The sequence below is a fragment of the Brachyhypopomus gauderio genome, chromosome 1, assembly GCF_052324685.1.
Source record: "Brachyhypopomus gauderio isolate BG-103 chromosome 1, BGAUD_0.2, whole genome shotgun sequence".
NCBI lineage: Eukaryota > Metazoa > Chordata > Actinopteri > Gymnotiformes > Hypopomidae > Brachyhypopomus > Brachyhypopomus gauderio.
Window position 1 is genome coordinate 5,609,859 of NC_135211.1, and position 16,802 is coordinate 5,626,660.

The 16,802-nt window shown below is 41.9% G+C and overlaps 1 protein-coding gene across 1 annotated transcript in view; it reads left to right on the forward strand.

Moving 5' to 3' along the window:
• The window catches only part of LOC143524113 (B-cell receptor CD22-like), a 210,241-nt gene that overhangs the window by 41,418 nt on the left and 152,021 nt on the right, over positions 1-16,802 (forward strand). The window contains exon 5 of the mRNA XM_077018258.1: positions 12,398-12,667. Coding sequence (XP_076874373.1) covers positions 12,398-12,667 — 270 coding nt within the window. The remainder of the gene's footprint in view (positions 1-12,397; positions 12,668-16,802) is intronic.

The window sequence follows — 16,802 nt, forward strand, 5'->3', positions numbered from 1 at the left end:
AAAAAACTGCATCAAAGTGGGGTTTCATGGGTGGATGATAATAGGGTTTCATGGGTGGATGAAAGTGAGGGTTTATGGGTGGATGAAAGTGGAGCTTCATGGGTGGATGCCCTGCCTGCTTGCCTGCTGTATTGTGGAGAGCTTCACCCAAAAACAGTGGGTAAAGTTGGCCTGAAGGAGGGAGATCCCCATGAAATGTTGAGGAGAGGGACTTCTGTGTCTGCAGGTGCACCACCCCGCATGTTGCCACTGGTGCACCCAGACTGCCCAGCCAGCTATTTTCCCATCCTGACAATGGGCCCTGGTCCCTTTACCCATCCTGGTCTCATGGGTAGCTCCCCCGTCTTCATCACTGTATCAGTTGTGAACGCTGTCCTCATCACAGTCACATTGGCTGTCCCTATTGCTCCTTTTGTATCTCTTCCTCTACCCATCAGTGTCCTGTCCCTGTCCCACTCACCATTCGGGTGTCTGTCACCCTGCCTCCTACTCTGGCCATGGTCCCTGTTACCTGTTTCCATGGTCCAGCCCTGTTACCACCCTGTTACCTATTACCATGGTCCAGCCCTGTTATCACCTCCGTGGTTACCACTCCCAGGGCCACAGCCGTCTGATTCCTCAGCCCTTTCTATAAAAAACATTATTGAAGTGATACACTGTGGACTTTCTCTTTCATCATCAAATCTGGTTAAACTAGAGTTGTTCCAAACATTTTTATTCACCATAGTGTTTATGAAATAAAATTAAATCCATTTATCTTCCCTTACATGGTAACTACAGCAGCTCTGCGTTTGGTCTGCAGCTGACATTGTTAACACTAAAGTGGTACAAATGTCATGAGTCTATATTTAAACTACATAAGCTCCCCTCTCATCTATATGCCCGCTAAGATCCTGTTTGAAGACATCTGACCTGAAGATACAGTTCTTCCCCCTCATGTATTAGTGACTTAGTTTCATTAACAGCAGGGCAGCAGCTCAACAATCACTGTGATACCTGTTAGTCTAAATCGAATGACTTGTGCTGTGTGTTTAACAACTGATGGCCTAAAGTCACTATAGATACTCCTACAACCATGGCAGTTGTAGGAGTACAACCATGGCCAATGATCTATCACAAACATTCTTTACTGAACTTTTAAAGATAATGACTTTATACATCTGACTTGTGACTCATGATTCTCCCAAATCTCTAACAAAGCACAGCACCATGTGAAAGATGTGAAGGCCCTACTAAAGACCCTACAGCACACTGCTAGCATACAGATCCTCCCTACAGTGCACTGTTAGCATACAGACCCTGCCTACAGAGCATTGCTAACATACAGACCCTCCCTAGAGAGCACTGCTAGCATACAGACCCTGCCTACATAGCATTGCTAACGTACAGACCCTCCCTACAGTGCACTGCTAGCATACAGACCCTCCCTACAGTAGGGTGACCAAACGTCCGTATTTCACGTCCTATCCCGGGCAACCCAGGTTTTTTCTTTTTTAAGTGAGTAAATGTCCTGGTTTTTAAATTACCTTCAATGGACTATCATTTGGAGTTTATTGGAGTTATTGGAGTTTGTGTTGTTGACTTTTACTGAAAAGTATTTTTAATAAACCAGCTGTAAATATCATGTTATTGTAGGATTGTGTGGCCCTATGTTAAGTGAGTGCATGCCACAGTATATGTGCAGTATATGTGGTAGGATCTGGGCATGTGTTTAAGACTAAAGTGGTATAAATGTCTAGCGCCACACTTGACTTATTCAGACTCTACTGATTGTACTGAGTGTAAGATAAGTTCTTTTCTTATTAATAGGCCCAATGACATCCTGTTTCATGACACTGAACCTACATATACTCACAATTTCTGCTGTGTGAAACTCTGGGTTAAAATATGTGATTAAGGGCTCTGAACAATCATGAAGACAAAATATATAATTTAGGGTCCATCTACTGTAGCAAAATACCCAGAGCGCCATTATCAGGCAGTCTGATCAAACTCTAGTCTGATCTCTGGGATGCTGACAAGAGTGATATGTCATCTGGTGTAACAGATGATGCAGGACCCAGGAGAGGCCAAACCCCATACCAAGTCAGGGCAGAACATCTTTAACTTGTCTTTAAACAAAACACACAAATAAGTACAAAAAACAGGAAGACAAATATTTATCATCCTTGAATGTGTTTTGTGTTCTTGAGGAGAGTACCAGGAAGAGGCTGTAATGTAAAGGGGGAGAGGTTATGACAGAATGCTGTGTTAAATTTTCAACACACCTTCCGTGTCTTTGCTGTATGACAGTGACCAAGATCACAACGTCCAAATTTAGGATGGGTGAGAGGCAGCAGGACTGAGGTCACGGCCGTTATACTCAGTAACAGAGCAAAGCAGCACAGGCCTTCATTTAAGGATTCTTCTTTGATCATTTAGCAGAAACATTTAGTCTAAAGTCACGACTTACTGGAGCTCCGTGTATCAGTTCTGTGTGAACAGTGATCTCACCATGTCTTTACAAACATCAGAAAATATTATGATGGCAGCAATCCTCATGTTACTGGCAGGTAAACTTTTAATGTTTTCTTTATTTTCTACAAATTTATGTACATGCATGTTTCTGTTTTGATATTCATTTGTGGGAACCTAACAGGTTTAGTTAAGATTTTAATCATTAATTCATAGCCTGGAAACACTTGATAAGAGTTGGTCATAGCCAAAATATATGAAGATACTTGAGAAATATAAGTTACTTGAATATATAAAAATGTACTAGAGAAAATTCTTAAATTTGAATAACAGCAAAGAAGTTGTGTTCTCCAATAATGTCCTGCAGCAGCAAATTTCCAACTTCCTGCATATTTCAACTGGAGATTGTTATATTACTGTGTCTATTCAATTCAATTCTAAAGGTTCATATTGAATATTAGAACTGCATAACACCATGTCGCATTCCTTTGTGGTCATCTTATCATGCCTTCACACCAGAGGCAGTAAAACTCCCAGTGATGTCAGATGTCTAGTTGGTTATCGTACAATTACAGCAAGCTGAATAATCACAGATTTAAAAATTCAACCCATTTCTGATCTTGTCAGGGTACAGTCCCTGACTCCTCCCTTTGAGCATGTTAGTGTGTGTTCGTCTCTCTTTGTTCATGTGTGGTAGTTTATTTCGCCTGTTTCTTGTCTTTTTAAGTGTGTGTGTGTGTAGCCTGGGGCACAAAGTAAAGCCAACAAAATATCTGGGAATGCTAATGAGGGGCGGGGTTAGGTTAATGAGGGGGGGCAAGGTAAAAACACTGAGACTAAACTGTGAGGATAGAAGAGGTGTCAGGGCTGGCTCGGATGGGTCTTGCAATCAGCAGTATGTTGTTGAGTATTTTCCGTGTAATTTCAATTGCTTTTATTTTCCTCCCGTCTCTCTACGGTTGAGTTTTGACTTATCACGCGTAGCGTATTCCACTTTGTTTTTTGTTATTTTTTCTCCTGTGGTTTTGCAGTCGACTTTTATTTTGAGCGTTGAGTTTTCCACGTCTTTTGTGTTTGGTATTATTGTCGTTGTGTGTGTGCTTGTTACGTTCACGCAGACTTGTATTATCGCCACTGACTCTATCTGTTCTAGTCGCCACTTGGGTCCACCTCTCCCTCTGTGTTCTTACGGTGTGTGTTTACTCCACGTTACAGGAGGAGCCAGGCATGACAGCATGTAGTTCATGTCTTGTTTATGTTGATGTATTTAAAGGTGCATGTTGTTCATGTCTTGTTTATGTTGATGTATTTAAGTTGTTCAAGTCTTTGTCAGTTATTTCTTGGCTTTATCCCCACTACACTGTTTATATGATTAACTGTAGTGTGCTTAATAAATATGTAATTGTAAGGAATGCCGTCTTATACGTTCCTCCCTGTCTCACCTGCCACTAATCACCACGCCCCTTATTAGTCACATATATACACCTTCCCACCGCTTCCTCGTCGCAAAGTATTGCCGTTTCCATGCAGCATACCAAGCGTTTCCATTGCCTGTTCGATCTCCTGTGCCCTGACCCTTGCTTTCTCCTCAGACCTCGCCTCCTGTCTAGCCCTCCTGTACCTCCCGGATTCTGCCCTCTCGCTATGACCCTGGACCTTCCTGACCATCCCAAGAAAATGCTATTGTTACTACATCTAGCGCTAGTGATACTTGTGCCGTTTTCTGTAAACGTGACTCATTTGAATAAAAGCGGTATACTTCCGCAGTTGGATCCCTCTCTGTCTGGTCAATACGTTACAGTAATATAGTCGTCTCTCGTCTCAGCATCCTGCTTCTTCTCGCTCACCACAACAGATCTACTTCCTGCACTTTAAAAAAAATTTATAGTTGCTGTGTTTGTCTATTCTAAATTGTATTAAGTTCTATGTTGAGTACGTGAAACGTATTAAACTGTGTTCTGTTCCTTTGTGGTGATCTCTCTCCATGTTTGGTTCAGAATAGACCAATAGAAATGTCACTCTGTCTGTTAGACCAGAGAGTTTAGCAAATGTGTGTACAATCCCGTGTGTGTGTGTGTGTGTGTGTGTGTGTGTGTGTGTTCCAGGAGCTCAGAACATTGTAAATCTCTCCTCTCAGAGTCTCTGTGCCGTTACTGGATCTATTGTAAACATCCCCTGTTCAATATATGATTCTAGTATCACAGAGAGACAGTGGTATCAAGTCCAGAGATCTGATGGAAAACCACAAGACCTGAGTACAAACCCACAATATTCAGGACGAGTGTCTGTAAGCACATTGAAGAATAACTGTACACTGACAATAAAGAATGTGACAGGAAGTGACTCTGGAGTTTATAACTTCAGATTTAGAACACAGGGGGATGAGTGGATATCTGCTTCACCTGGAGTTACTCTCACTGTCACAGGTAATAACACACAACACACACTCATCCATAAACACATTATATATCATCAGCACATAGGGACAAACATAGGGACTGTGACAGTCCTTCATGACAGTCCACTCTGGAATACCTTTAATGAGATTTCCCAAATCTAAAATGTTTCCCTTTAAACTCTGTGGTGCCTTAAAAAGGGCATTCTTCAAGGTTTCAGTATTTGTCATGGCTGGCTCGGATGCCACGCCTTCTACCTCCACAAGAGGCACCCGAGTCAGTCCTAGACTGAATCAACGCAATCAGCAATGATCCATTTCACCTGTTGCCATGGCTTCTTAAGGAAGCCTTGCTGATTTGTTTTGGTCATGCCCATACAATTCAGCCCTTTTCTGCTTTCTCTGCCGTTGTGCTGTGTTGTAAGGTGTCTCGCCACCTATCTCTCTCTTTACGTTTCTCTTGCAAATCCTATCATTTTTTCGAGTTATTATCTCTTGCGCCGCTACCTGGCCTATCTCAAATTTTCCTCCATCTGTTTCTCTTCCTATCTGTTATTCATTTATTTTGGGAAGGTTTTGTTTTGTTGCTGCGTTTTTGCCTGTAGCCAGATAATTCCCCTGGCGTTCTTGCTTTTATTTTTACGCGACAAGTTTTTTCCGCATCTTTTCAGTTGCCTTTTGCTACGGGTAAGTTTTGCTTTTTATGCGTTGAATTTTCTGCGTCGTTTTTGTTTCTGTTTTCTCCCGAGTGTTCACGGTTTAGTTTCATTTTGCGCGTTGAGTTTTCCGCGTCGGGTTTTTTTTGCCACTGTGCGTGTGTGTGCTTTACTCTCTCACTCACTACTTGCATCACAGCTTAATGTGCCAGTTCGAGCCGGCACTTGGGTCCGCCTCTCAGTTTATTCACGTGGTGGTTACGTCACCATACCCACCGCGTTACAGTATTACTATATTTGGGACTGGGTCTCTGACCACCTGCTTTTACTGTATACACAAATCTTCCTAACAACACATTCAATCCCAGAATTAACAAATATTGAATTTTCACACTAGAAACTTTGATATCATATTAGGAAATTTTTTTGTAGTTGGATTTTAACACAGGACTTCCAATGTGTGTTGTGTAACCCGTCCAAACTAGACGGACTAGGCTTCCATTATGGTGACCCAATAATAATTGATCACGTAATTGAGAGTCAGAGGGGGCCTCAGCCTCATCACGTCCCCGTAGTCTAACAAACAACTCCCTTAAACGTAAAATAAAAGCTCTCAGTGGTTCACCATCTTTCTGCATACAACCAAAAAATCTGGAACGCAAAACTGCAAGGCTCATCTGATCCCCATATAGCCCATCTAAAAACTGCAAAATTTTGCCAGTTCTATCCCGCTCCCCTGGTTCTAAAACATTTACTTCCCGTTTAGCATCGCCAGTTAATGCGCCAATAATTAAACTAACTTGTTGAGCCTCCGTATATTGTGTAACAGCCAATACCCCTTGGATCTGCTCTTTCCATTCTGAATAATTAAGTTCCCCTTTTCCCCCATTGAATTTTGGATGCCAAGGTGCACCTGCAAATATAGGCATCATCATTTTAAAAGAAAATGTATTAAATAAAAAAAAATAAACCTACTAAGATTGCTTACAATACCTGATCCTGCCGACTACGCCAGAAAATGTAACCCGTCCCAACTGGACGGACTACTTTAACCCCGACTACGCCACCTAGGAGGAAGAGAGCCCTAGGAACTCTTAATAAAATAGTTGTATTTCATCCACAGGTTCCAGATCAGGTGGTGAGCAATCAAAACACTAAAGGATATATTTCACAAATTTATTACAATATAGAATAAAACACAATTGGATCTGCCCTCACAGAAGATGCCGCCAGACAACCTACCAAAAATAAAACCCACCAAAGTAAAACCCACACAGCAAACTAAAATAACCAAAAAGTACACAAACACGTTGCCACTGAAATATAATCCACCACAAATCACACACAGAGTCTACCGGCAACCACCGGAGGGGACGGTCCACACAACACTATACGGGAAAAATAATAAAATGATAAAAGTCCAGGGGAGGAGTCGACAAGGAGTCCACCACCAATCCAATTGGTCCTGCGTCACCGTTTTGGCCACGTCGCGCTGAAACACAGGAGAACTGGAGCAGTACTCGATCGCAAAAACCACAGCCCACAAGAGCTGTGGAAGCAGTAAATCTCTAATCGCGGCTTTAATTCGCAGCAACTATACTCACGCTTTGCCCGGGAGCAAGCAACGCCTACTCCCAGTGAAGCGGTACACAGCGCAGGTAGAACTCACTCCGGCAGTCTCAACCAGCGGCATCACCCACGGACTCCTCGCTCAGGCGATGTCACTATGGCGTAACCTGATGCCCGCTGTCTGCCGTTCCACAGTCAAACCGACGTGTGTTAGTAATCACTCTTGTCGCGGTTTTTCCAGTTAAAACAACCCCGGACGAAACTGCTCCATGTCCTTTAAAAAGCGCGCTCTCCTCCATTTATCTTCTGTCCCCATTTATAGGGACAATGTCCAGACTCCTCCCCTCCTAACAGTCCACACCAGGTATCAATCCCATCAATTACAACCAGAATTGCACTGATTAAAACATTGTCACTCCTCACAGTTGTCAAAAGGGTTTAAACTGTGGGCAATCAGATAAGGTTGGAATTTCGAGTTTTATGAGGGTAGGTCCATCCTGACTGTGATCCCAGTGTCCTCCAGAAGGTTGATTTTGACCAGGACTCTTAGCTGGCATCTCTGCTAAGCTTAGGAGATCAGATAAGGTCAGAATGGTAAGTATTTAAAGACAAACACCATTGTGTATGTGGATCCTATGGGGCCTGTTGCTGGGTAAAGAATCAGTGTTTATCTTTACATACAATCAAAGAGATTTGGGTGGTGCAGTCTCTCACATTCAGCAGGCCAAGAATCCCACTTTGGGTGTCATAGTGAAATGACTTTTAGCTGTCTCCACTACACATACAAGCAAGAGGTACTTACAATAACAGACCATACAAGACACTAAACACAAGACTTAAATACACTGACCAAACAAGGAACTCAACGAGACACACCAGAATAACGAGGGGCGGAGAACAAGGCAGGGGAGTGAAGTCAGACACAACTAGGAATATCAAAATAAAAGACACAAACACAGAACAAAAACAGAAGACATGACTGACTGGAGGGAGGTGGGACGGTGACAACAGTATTGTAGAGCTTACGATAAGTTAAATGCACTTGAACTGAGGTGAATTGTCTATTATGATACAAATGCACAATATAAGTATTTCCAGCTAACTTCAGGACATATTTTATCCTAAAATGCTTAAATAATCCCTTTCTAATCTTATTTCAAGTTGGTAGTGGTTTAAAATCTAAGACAATGTCACTATTGTAGAACTTAAAATGAGTTTAATATACTTTAATGAGTTTAATAAGGGGGATGCCATGAATAGTGAAAAACACAAAGCTACTTTTGAGGGGAAAATTGCTACTTTTGAGCATTACAAGCTTATTATGATACACAAAACTTTCTAATAGTAGTAAAATATAGCTCAATATAAGTTTTGCTGGATAATTTCAAGATCAGTTTAATCTCACGTCATAAATATCTTGCTTAAAACAAGATTAATATGCTTTTTTTGGCATTTATGAATATTTTTTATAATCTTTGTGTAACGGGTGCGAGGGAGTCGAGGATGCAGAGACGAGGTGCGTTCAAAGGCGACGTTTATTAAGCTTGACGCTGGACACACTCACGGCGTCTTGAAACAGCGTTCAAACACACTGAACAGTAAATACTCACGGCGCATCAAAACACCAGTAGCACACACTAAACAGTACATGCTCACGGTGTGCTGACACAGTTTAACACACAACGAATGTCGACCCGCAGTTCAAGGTTTTTTTCCAATTATGTTTGTCCAAGTTGTGTGTCACTTAGTGAATGCAACACTGTTCCTCATATTGTAAGACTAATATTGAGTAGAGTCAAAATTTACTTTATATACTTATATAACCATATTTGTCCTTGATCTTGTATACATAGCTAAATTTTACAGTGAGCATCTGTTCCTGAGGTAGACCACAACTTAGCCTAAATTTGCAACCCTGTTAGTCGCAACCCTGTTACTGCATACCAACAGGGCTCTCAAGTCTCACGCATTGAGCGTGTGACACACGCATTTGACCGTCTTCACACGCTCACACGCCACACTTCCGATTTCACACGGAAATCGCTCAACCGCTCAACAACTCACGTTCGCCACCCCCCCCCCCCCCCCGCTCAACAATTAACGTTCGCCACCCCCCCCCCCCCCCGTCAACAACTCTCACACTCTGACATGAATCCAAAACTTGAGAGCCCTCCATATCTGAGCTTGACGAATCAAACTTTTTGACCAGTTTATAACCAGTAGCTAATAAATATATGATTTAAAATGATCAGATTGAAGATCAAATTTTCAGAAGTGACCACCCCTGAAATGTACCAAAATCCTGGAATGACCCACAAACACACACTATATACATGTAGCCTAACAAGCACCACATGAAACACATTAGTCTAACAAGACAGGTGAACACACACACACCCAGCCACACCCACGGACGTACATATACAGACATGGACAACATTAACACACGCCCGAAGGGAGGGGTTCGGGGCTGTAGCGTGACACTTTGATTAGGTACTGTTACGACCCCACAATGTCATGGGTCTAGGTTTGGGGTGTGGGGCAGTAGCATGCCAGTTGTGGACGAGATGTAATAAAAGAAGAACGCAGAAACCAGTTGGATGCGTTAAAAGAACTCTTTACTGCCGAGTGGTAATAAGAAAAAGAGCCTTTACGCAGCAAACACTGAACACACTGAACAGACACGTACATACAACCACACACGATTAACCATAAATCAACCAACCAAGGAAAGGAACAGTAGACGGCACCAAAGAAAAGAAACAAACAAAAACACACTACACTACGATAACAAAGCAAAACTTACCCCTTACAGAAAAGAAAACATACCTACTGCTCTAACTAATCTCAAACAAAAATACACAAACAGTGCCCGCCTCTATACTGGTGTTTCTAACAAATGCAGGACTGCGTGAGTGCATATATGAGTGCGCACATGCTGCTATGCCCTCAATCCATGGTGGTGTTTGCTATACAACTCAGTTCATAACATTATGATAAAGATTACCACAACAACCGTAAAGGCAGAAAAGCTCGTGTCGCCTCTCAGCGACTTCCAGCAAACACAGCAACCACACACATACATACATACATACATACATACATACATACATACATACATACATAAATACACAACCATAAAGGCAGTAAAGCTCATGTCGCCTCCCAGCGACTTCCAGCAAACACAGCAAACACAGCAACCACACACACACACACACACACACACACACACACACACACACACACACACACACACACACACACACACACACACACACACACACACACACACACACACACACACACACACACACACACACACACACACACATACATACATACATACACAACCATAAAGGCAGTAAAGCTCGTGTCGCCTCCCAGCGACTTCCAGCAAACACAGCAGGCAGATTATGAAGCCGAAGAACCGCCCCCTCATCCAAATCGCGGTCTCTGATTGGCCGACAGACTCCACTCCTGATGAGGCAATCCACCTGTTGAAAATTAATCAGACAAAAAAAAAAGAACAACCTCCCCAAAAACCACAGTACACGTAACAGGTACGTTTTGCTCATTTTTAGTGTTTTTTGAGAGTACCAGATAATTTTTAGTGCAAGATTTTTTTTTCTTGTTTCAAGAATTCTTATCAAGCTAAATTTTCTCACTATGCTGGCAGATAATTTTGCTTGATTCAACCATTCTTTTTCTTGTTTTGTTTATATTTTTCTTATTTTTTGGCACAGTTTTTTTGCAGTGCAGATCTGTGTAACCACAGGTGATTTATAGATATTTACAAAATTGAAGTCTTTCCCTCCTCCACACTTCCTCACTTTTACACAAACACACCCACCATCTTCTTTCTCACACAGAAATTTTTCTTGTGTCCATGATGTGTGTGTAGATCTGCAGATGAAGGTGGATCCTGAGACTGTAGGACAGAGAGAGGTGAAACTGACCTGTAGCTCCACCTGCAGCTTCACTACTGAGATCCTTTGGTCCGTCTGGTACTGGAACGGAGTGTTTTGGGACTATAGACTTGGTGCCTCCATTGTACTCAATTCCACCATTTTGGATAATCAGGGCAATTTCTCCTGTAGGATGTTTGGCAGCGAACACCGCTCTCCTACAGTGTGTAAGTTGATTTGAACTAAATGTCAATCTTAATCCCGAACGTCAGTATTATTCAATATTAGCTATATTAATACAACCTGTTTAAGATACAATCATTATTTTTTATAGTTTTGGGGTGTGACTTGCACTCCTGAACATGTGTGTGTGTTCTGAAACGTTCATCTGTTGATCTCTCCTGCTCTTATAAATACCCTGGAGGACACACAGTGACAAAGTCATTCTGGTTCATTAAAGAGCAGCAGGTTGGTGTTGGGCCCACGGACGTAATTTGGGGGGGGGGACATGTCCCCCCCACTTTTTCAAATGTCCCCTCCTGTTTTTACGGTTAAAACCAAATATTTATATAGCGACGAATCCATGTCCCCCCCACTTTTGAAATCAAAATTACGTCCATGGTTGGGCCTGTGGATGTGAGAGAGGAAGAGGAGTATCAGGGGAGGGTGAAGTACAGACAGAGCTCCCAGAATGACTGTAGTATGACCATCACTCACCTGAGAGAGAGTGACGCTCACACATACAGGTTCAGATTCCACACTGATGGTACTGGGGGTAAATACACTGGTGAACCTGGAGTATCTAACTGGATTTGGCACCATTTAGTGGCACATGTCCATTATAAAAAAGTATTTCTGATTACACTTTGTTTCAAATAAAATGCTAAATAATTTTAAACTGTCCAAATGGATGTTGTAAATATCATGGTGCTAATCAAACAACCTGTATGGGGAAAAGACAATGGTGCAGAGTGGATCCCTCTAACATAGTGCATCAGGAGAATTTAAATGCACACAATAAATAGAACCCTAACCCTAACCCTAGCTGTGTGTATGTGTGTCATTGCCTCTTATTCATGTCACCTGTACCTTGTGTTGTTAGTTATGTGTTACACTTGTCCTTAATTGTGATTTGTGTATATAATCCTGTGTCTTGATGTTAGTTTTGGTCAGTTGTTATCGTCCATGCTCGTGTGTGTGTGTGTCGACGTTTGAGTGTTACATGTTATGATTGTGCTGTCTTCAATAAACACTCATCAATAAAGACGTTCAGAGAAGTCTTGTGGTCTCGGCATTCTGTCTTCTCCTTGACGTTACAGCTGGGGCTCCAGTTACACATTAAAGATGTGTGTTAAATATTTAGAGTTTGTAATGAGAGTGTAGTTTTAATGTTAAGATGTTAATGTGTTTGTGTTCAGATCCCCCTAGAAACACCAGAGCAGTGATGGTTCCCTCTGGAGAGAGAGTGGAGGGAGATTCAGTGACTCTGACCTGCAGCAGTGATGCAAACCCTCCTGTTCTCACCTACTCCTGGTTTAAGCAGAGAGCAGCTGCAGACACACTGCTGGAAACAGGCCAGAATTACAGCATCACCACCATCAGCTCCCAGCACAGTGGACTCTACTACTGCACCGCTCACAACCAGCTAGGACACCACAACTCCACCACCGTCCTACTGGATGTGTTACGTATGTGCACTATTGTGTGATGTGTTCTTAAATGATGTGTACAGTATAGGCTTGTCACAATACTAAGAATTACAACTTCGATACGATACTTTAAAAAATATTGAAATTCGATACCATTTTCGATACCAAAGTCAGATACGGTGCTAATTTCCGTTTTAAAGCCTTTTTATTTTTTTTTATAAACAAACAAATGAATGTTGCTTTGTGTTTGAAAATGCTTGAAATTGTAACTTCATTTCACAACAAATATCTGTCTGACTGAACAGTTCTTTTGTGTTAACAAATACGAGCATCTTGTAATTCCAGGATGAAACGAGAGAACGTGAAGACGTTACGATTGGGCGTTTTGAAAATAAACAACCATTTTAAAAAAAGCGAATAATTTTGAGTATATGTATAAATATTTAACTTATCCCAACAAACATGCGACGTCAGAAAGACGTTAAAATCAAGTCTGTATCACGCCGGTCAGTCCAGACCCATTTTTGCATGTCTGGTGGACGTTCAAAACTGGTTCAAAATCTGACAGTGTGACTAGGACCTTAACCTTTTAACTTAACATGAACGTCTATGACGAGTTTTCTATCTGAACGTCTGACTAGGACCTTTATTGGATGTCAGGACGTGCAAAAACTGCAACTGAACGGCAGTAATAGACGTTTAAAAAAGACGTCGCTAAAACTTTCATTCTGCCTTTTCAGTGGACGTCTTTTGAACGTCTGACAAAGTGTCTTTGCTCGTGCTGGGAAATATTGAAATGGACCTTGAAAGTGACATACAAGTGTTTGAATTCCACAAGGTGTATGAACCCTGCAAACATGACTTTGTTCATCGCGCTGAAGCGCACTCTCGAATTTTGTAACTTCGCGCGCGCCGCGCCTCAGCGCAATGAACAAAGTCATGTTTGCAGGGTTCAGTTCAAGCGCTTGTACCAATATTTCCCAGCACGTTAAACTTAATTAAGTTAAATATTTATACATATACTCGAAATGATTCGAAATATTGCGCTTTTAATCACATTATTTAATGGTTGTTTATTTTCAAAACGCCCAATCTTAACGTCTTCACGTTCTCTCGTGTTTCGTCCTGGAATTACAAGAGTTAACGTAATAACGTAACGTGCATTTTTCTTAACGTCTTCACGTTCTCTCATGTTTCATCCTGGAATTACAAGAGGCTCGTATTTGTTAATGTAATACAAGAAAAATGTCCAGTCAGACAGATATTTGTTGTGAAACGAAGTAGTTACAATTTCAACATTTTCAAGTACTTTAGCCTAAATTGCAGCACTTTTCAAACCTGAAACACAAAGCAGCATTAAAATTCGTCAGGTAAGTGTTCATTCCCCTGTTTTGAGGGGTGTTTCTTTTATACTACCACATATAGTTTTGGACAACACTGCAAAGCGGAAAGTATAAAGCCTCCACCGCTCGCGGAGGTGCGCGCGAGGTGCGCGCGGAGTCGAGCGCTATGGTCACTCAACCAGGCTTTAGCGCCCTTCGTTGAAATGTTCCAAAAGCACCGCTTGCAAACGGGCTTGTTCATATCCTTCGGTTTTCCATCTGTATTTGCTTCGAATCCAACAGCACTGCGTTTGCTTTAGCTGCCATATTTGCATTACAAACTGTCCTGTGCATTACGGCAGTTTGGGTGGGTCAAACGAAAGCGCATTTTATGTAAAAAGAATCGATACTTAAGGGAAACGAGTATTGTACCGTTTCAGAATGTTCAGTATCGATACGTATCGATATATCGATTTTTTTGACAACACTAGTACAGTAGACAAGACGGTTGCTTCCCTGAGCCTTCGGGTTGGTGAACGGGCTCTGATTGTTGTTTGTGCTTAAGCACCAAATGTCAGTTCAGAATACCCGTCCTTCTTGGAGTCCTTGGAGGGGATTCTGGAATGTGCCCCTTCTGGGGATTCCATTGTTCTGCTAGGGGACTTCAGTGCTCACATGGGCATTGACAGTAGGACCTGGAAGTGTGTGACTGGGAGAAATGGCCTCTCCAATCTGAACCCGTGTGGTGTTCTGTTATTGGACTTCTGTGCTCGTCACAGTCTGATGGCGGGACTCACACATATACTCTAAATGCTTGGGTATCCTAGACCTCCTTTATACACATCACCTTCATGTTTGAGTTTAATGCATCAGGACTCTCTGTGTATCATTCATGCATTCTACTCCACTTCTTTAATTGGGCTTAGAGTTAACTGTGTAAGCAATGGACATTCAGAGAAATAAATTGTTTTGTTAAGATTTTAATTAAAGGACACGTGTCCTTCTCCCAAAACGTCTGCCATATTAAACATTTTGTTCTCCTGTAGATATGACTGTCACTGTGATATGTCACACTGGTCAATCAAAACAATGAGATATTTGTTATACAGTCAACATTCTGTGTGCAAACTTGGTATAGCCCTAGCCCAGACAGGAGACTGAACCCCAGTTTTGTTACCCACTACACTGTACCATTACAGGGTCTTCATCTGGCCACAACACAGAACACCCAAACAGAAGATGACTTGATTGTTTAATCTCTGATGGTTTGTGTATTTGTTAATGGTGGTGCTGCCACATCGTGGTGGGGGGAACTGATACACTTCTGTTGTGTAGATTACATGAGCCAGTAAAACTGACTAAAGTCATTACATGTAAATGAAGGTTTTAGGAAACACTGTCTGGTCCAGATAGTAACAGTATTTGTGTTAAGGGGGATCAGCTGAGTGGTGGAAGCAGCCTGCTGTTTGGGGAGCTGCTGGACTCCTTCCTGTTCTGACTCTTTCTCTCATCACTGCTGTTCTACACATGAAGTGAGTGACAATGCTGTGGGTAAAATTATTAATATGGAATGGACACATCATCCAAATTTAGATATAAATTGAAGATTCTCTCCAAATGGGAACTCATAATATTTAATACATAACAGTATTGCAGAATACAATAGACACTTTAGTCTTTTGTGTCACCAGGAGGAAGAGAGGGGCAGAAAGAAATGCAGATATTCAGGTATTAAATTCACATCTGTTATCAACATGTTGACCAAAAGCCACTACTGAAAAGTCCAAAGTTGTGTTGTCATCGTCTTCCAGACGGCTCCAAAACCTGGAGATGATACATACACAGCCCTAGACACCATGAACATGACCTCTGATTACAGCACTCTGCAGGTAACTACATGTGTTTGTATGTGTGTATTATCTTGCATACTGAGAATAATTATTTAAACTTGCATGTCTGTCCACAGCAGATTAGAGACTCTTCTAGTGACACATACTCAGCCTTAAATCCTGCAACCATGAGCTCAGAATATGACACACTGAGAGTAAGTTGAAAGTGTGTGTGTGTGTGTTTATTTCATGTTTAAGATCCATAACTGTCATGTCTAGCCCCTCCCTCCTCCCTGGTCCCGCCTAGCTCCCGCTCCCATTCGTCCCCCCGTCTGTCTGTCACGTCCTCGTCATTAGTCTCACACACCTGAATCCTGTTTCACCGTCTTGTCTCTACGTATAAAAAACCCCTAGTGTGATTCTCCCTTGTCGGTCATTCCCTGTACGTGAGTCCCTGGTTGCTTCTCTGTTCTGCTTCCTCCCGTTCGTTCTTGTGTCCTCACTTTTAGTCTAGTTCCCTGTATTTTGTATTGGATTTCCTTTGTATATTTGGTTATACTGTTGTGCCTTGTGCTCCTGTTCCCTGTTGCCCTGATTCCATTGCTACTTATGTGGTTGTTGTTGTTGTGTTTGTTGTTAGCGTCACTCCTGCTATCATTTGCGTCACTCCTGCTATCTCCCGCCCCGTGAAACGTTACACAGGGCGGGAGATAGCAGGAGTGACGCAAATGCAATAAAGAAGGATTTAATAGAAACAACAGAAACAGACTAGACAGCACAGGGAATAACTATATTACTAGGGGCAAAAGACAAAGGCTACAACAGGGTACAACTACTGAGGGGGAAACAGAATAATGGGGACAAATATACGAACGAAGAAACTACAAGATATTAAGGGGTACGAGAACTAAAACAGGGAACATAGGAGGGTGAACAAGCAACACGGTAAGTATACTAAGGGAGCTATACTACACATAAGAAAAAGTCTTAAACATACGGATCAGCTAAACAACAACAACAACA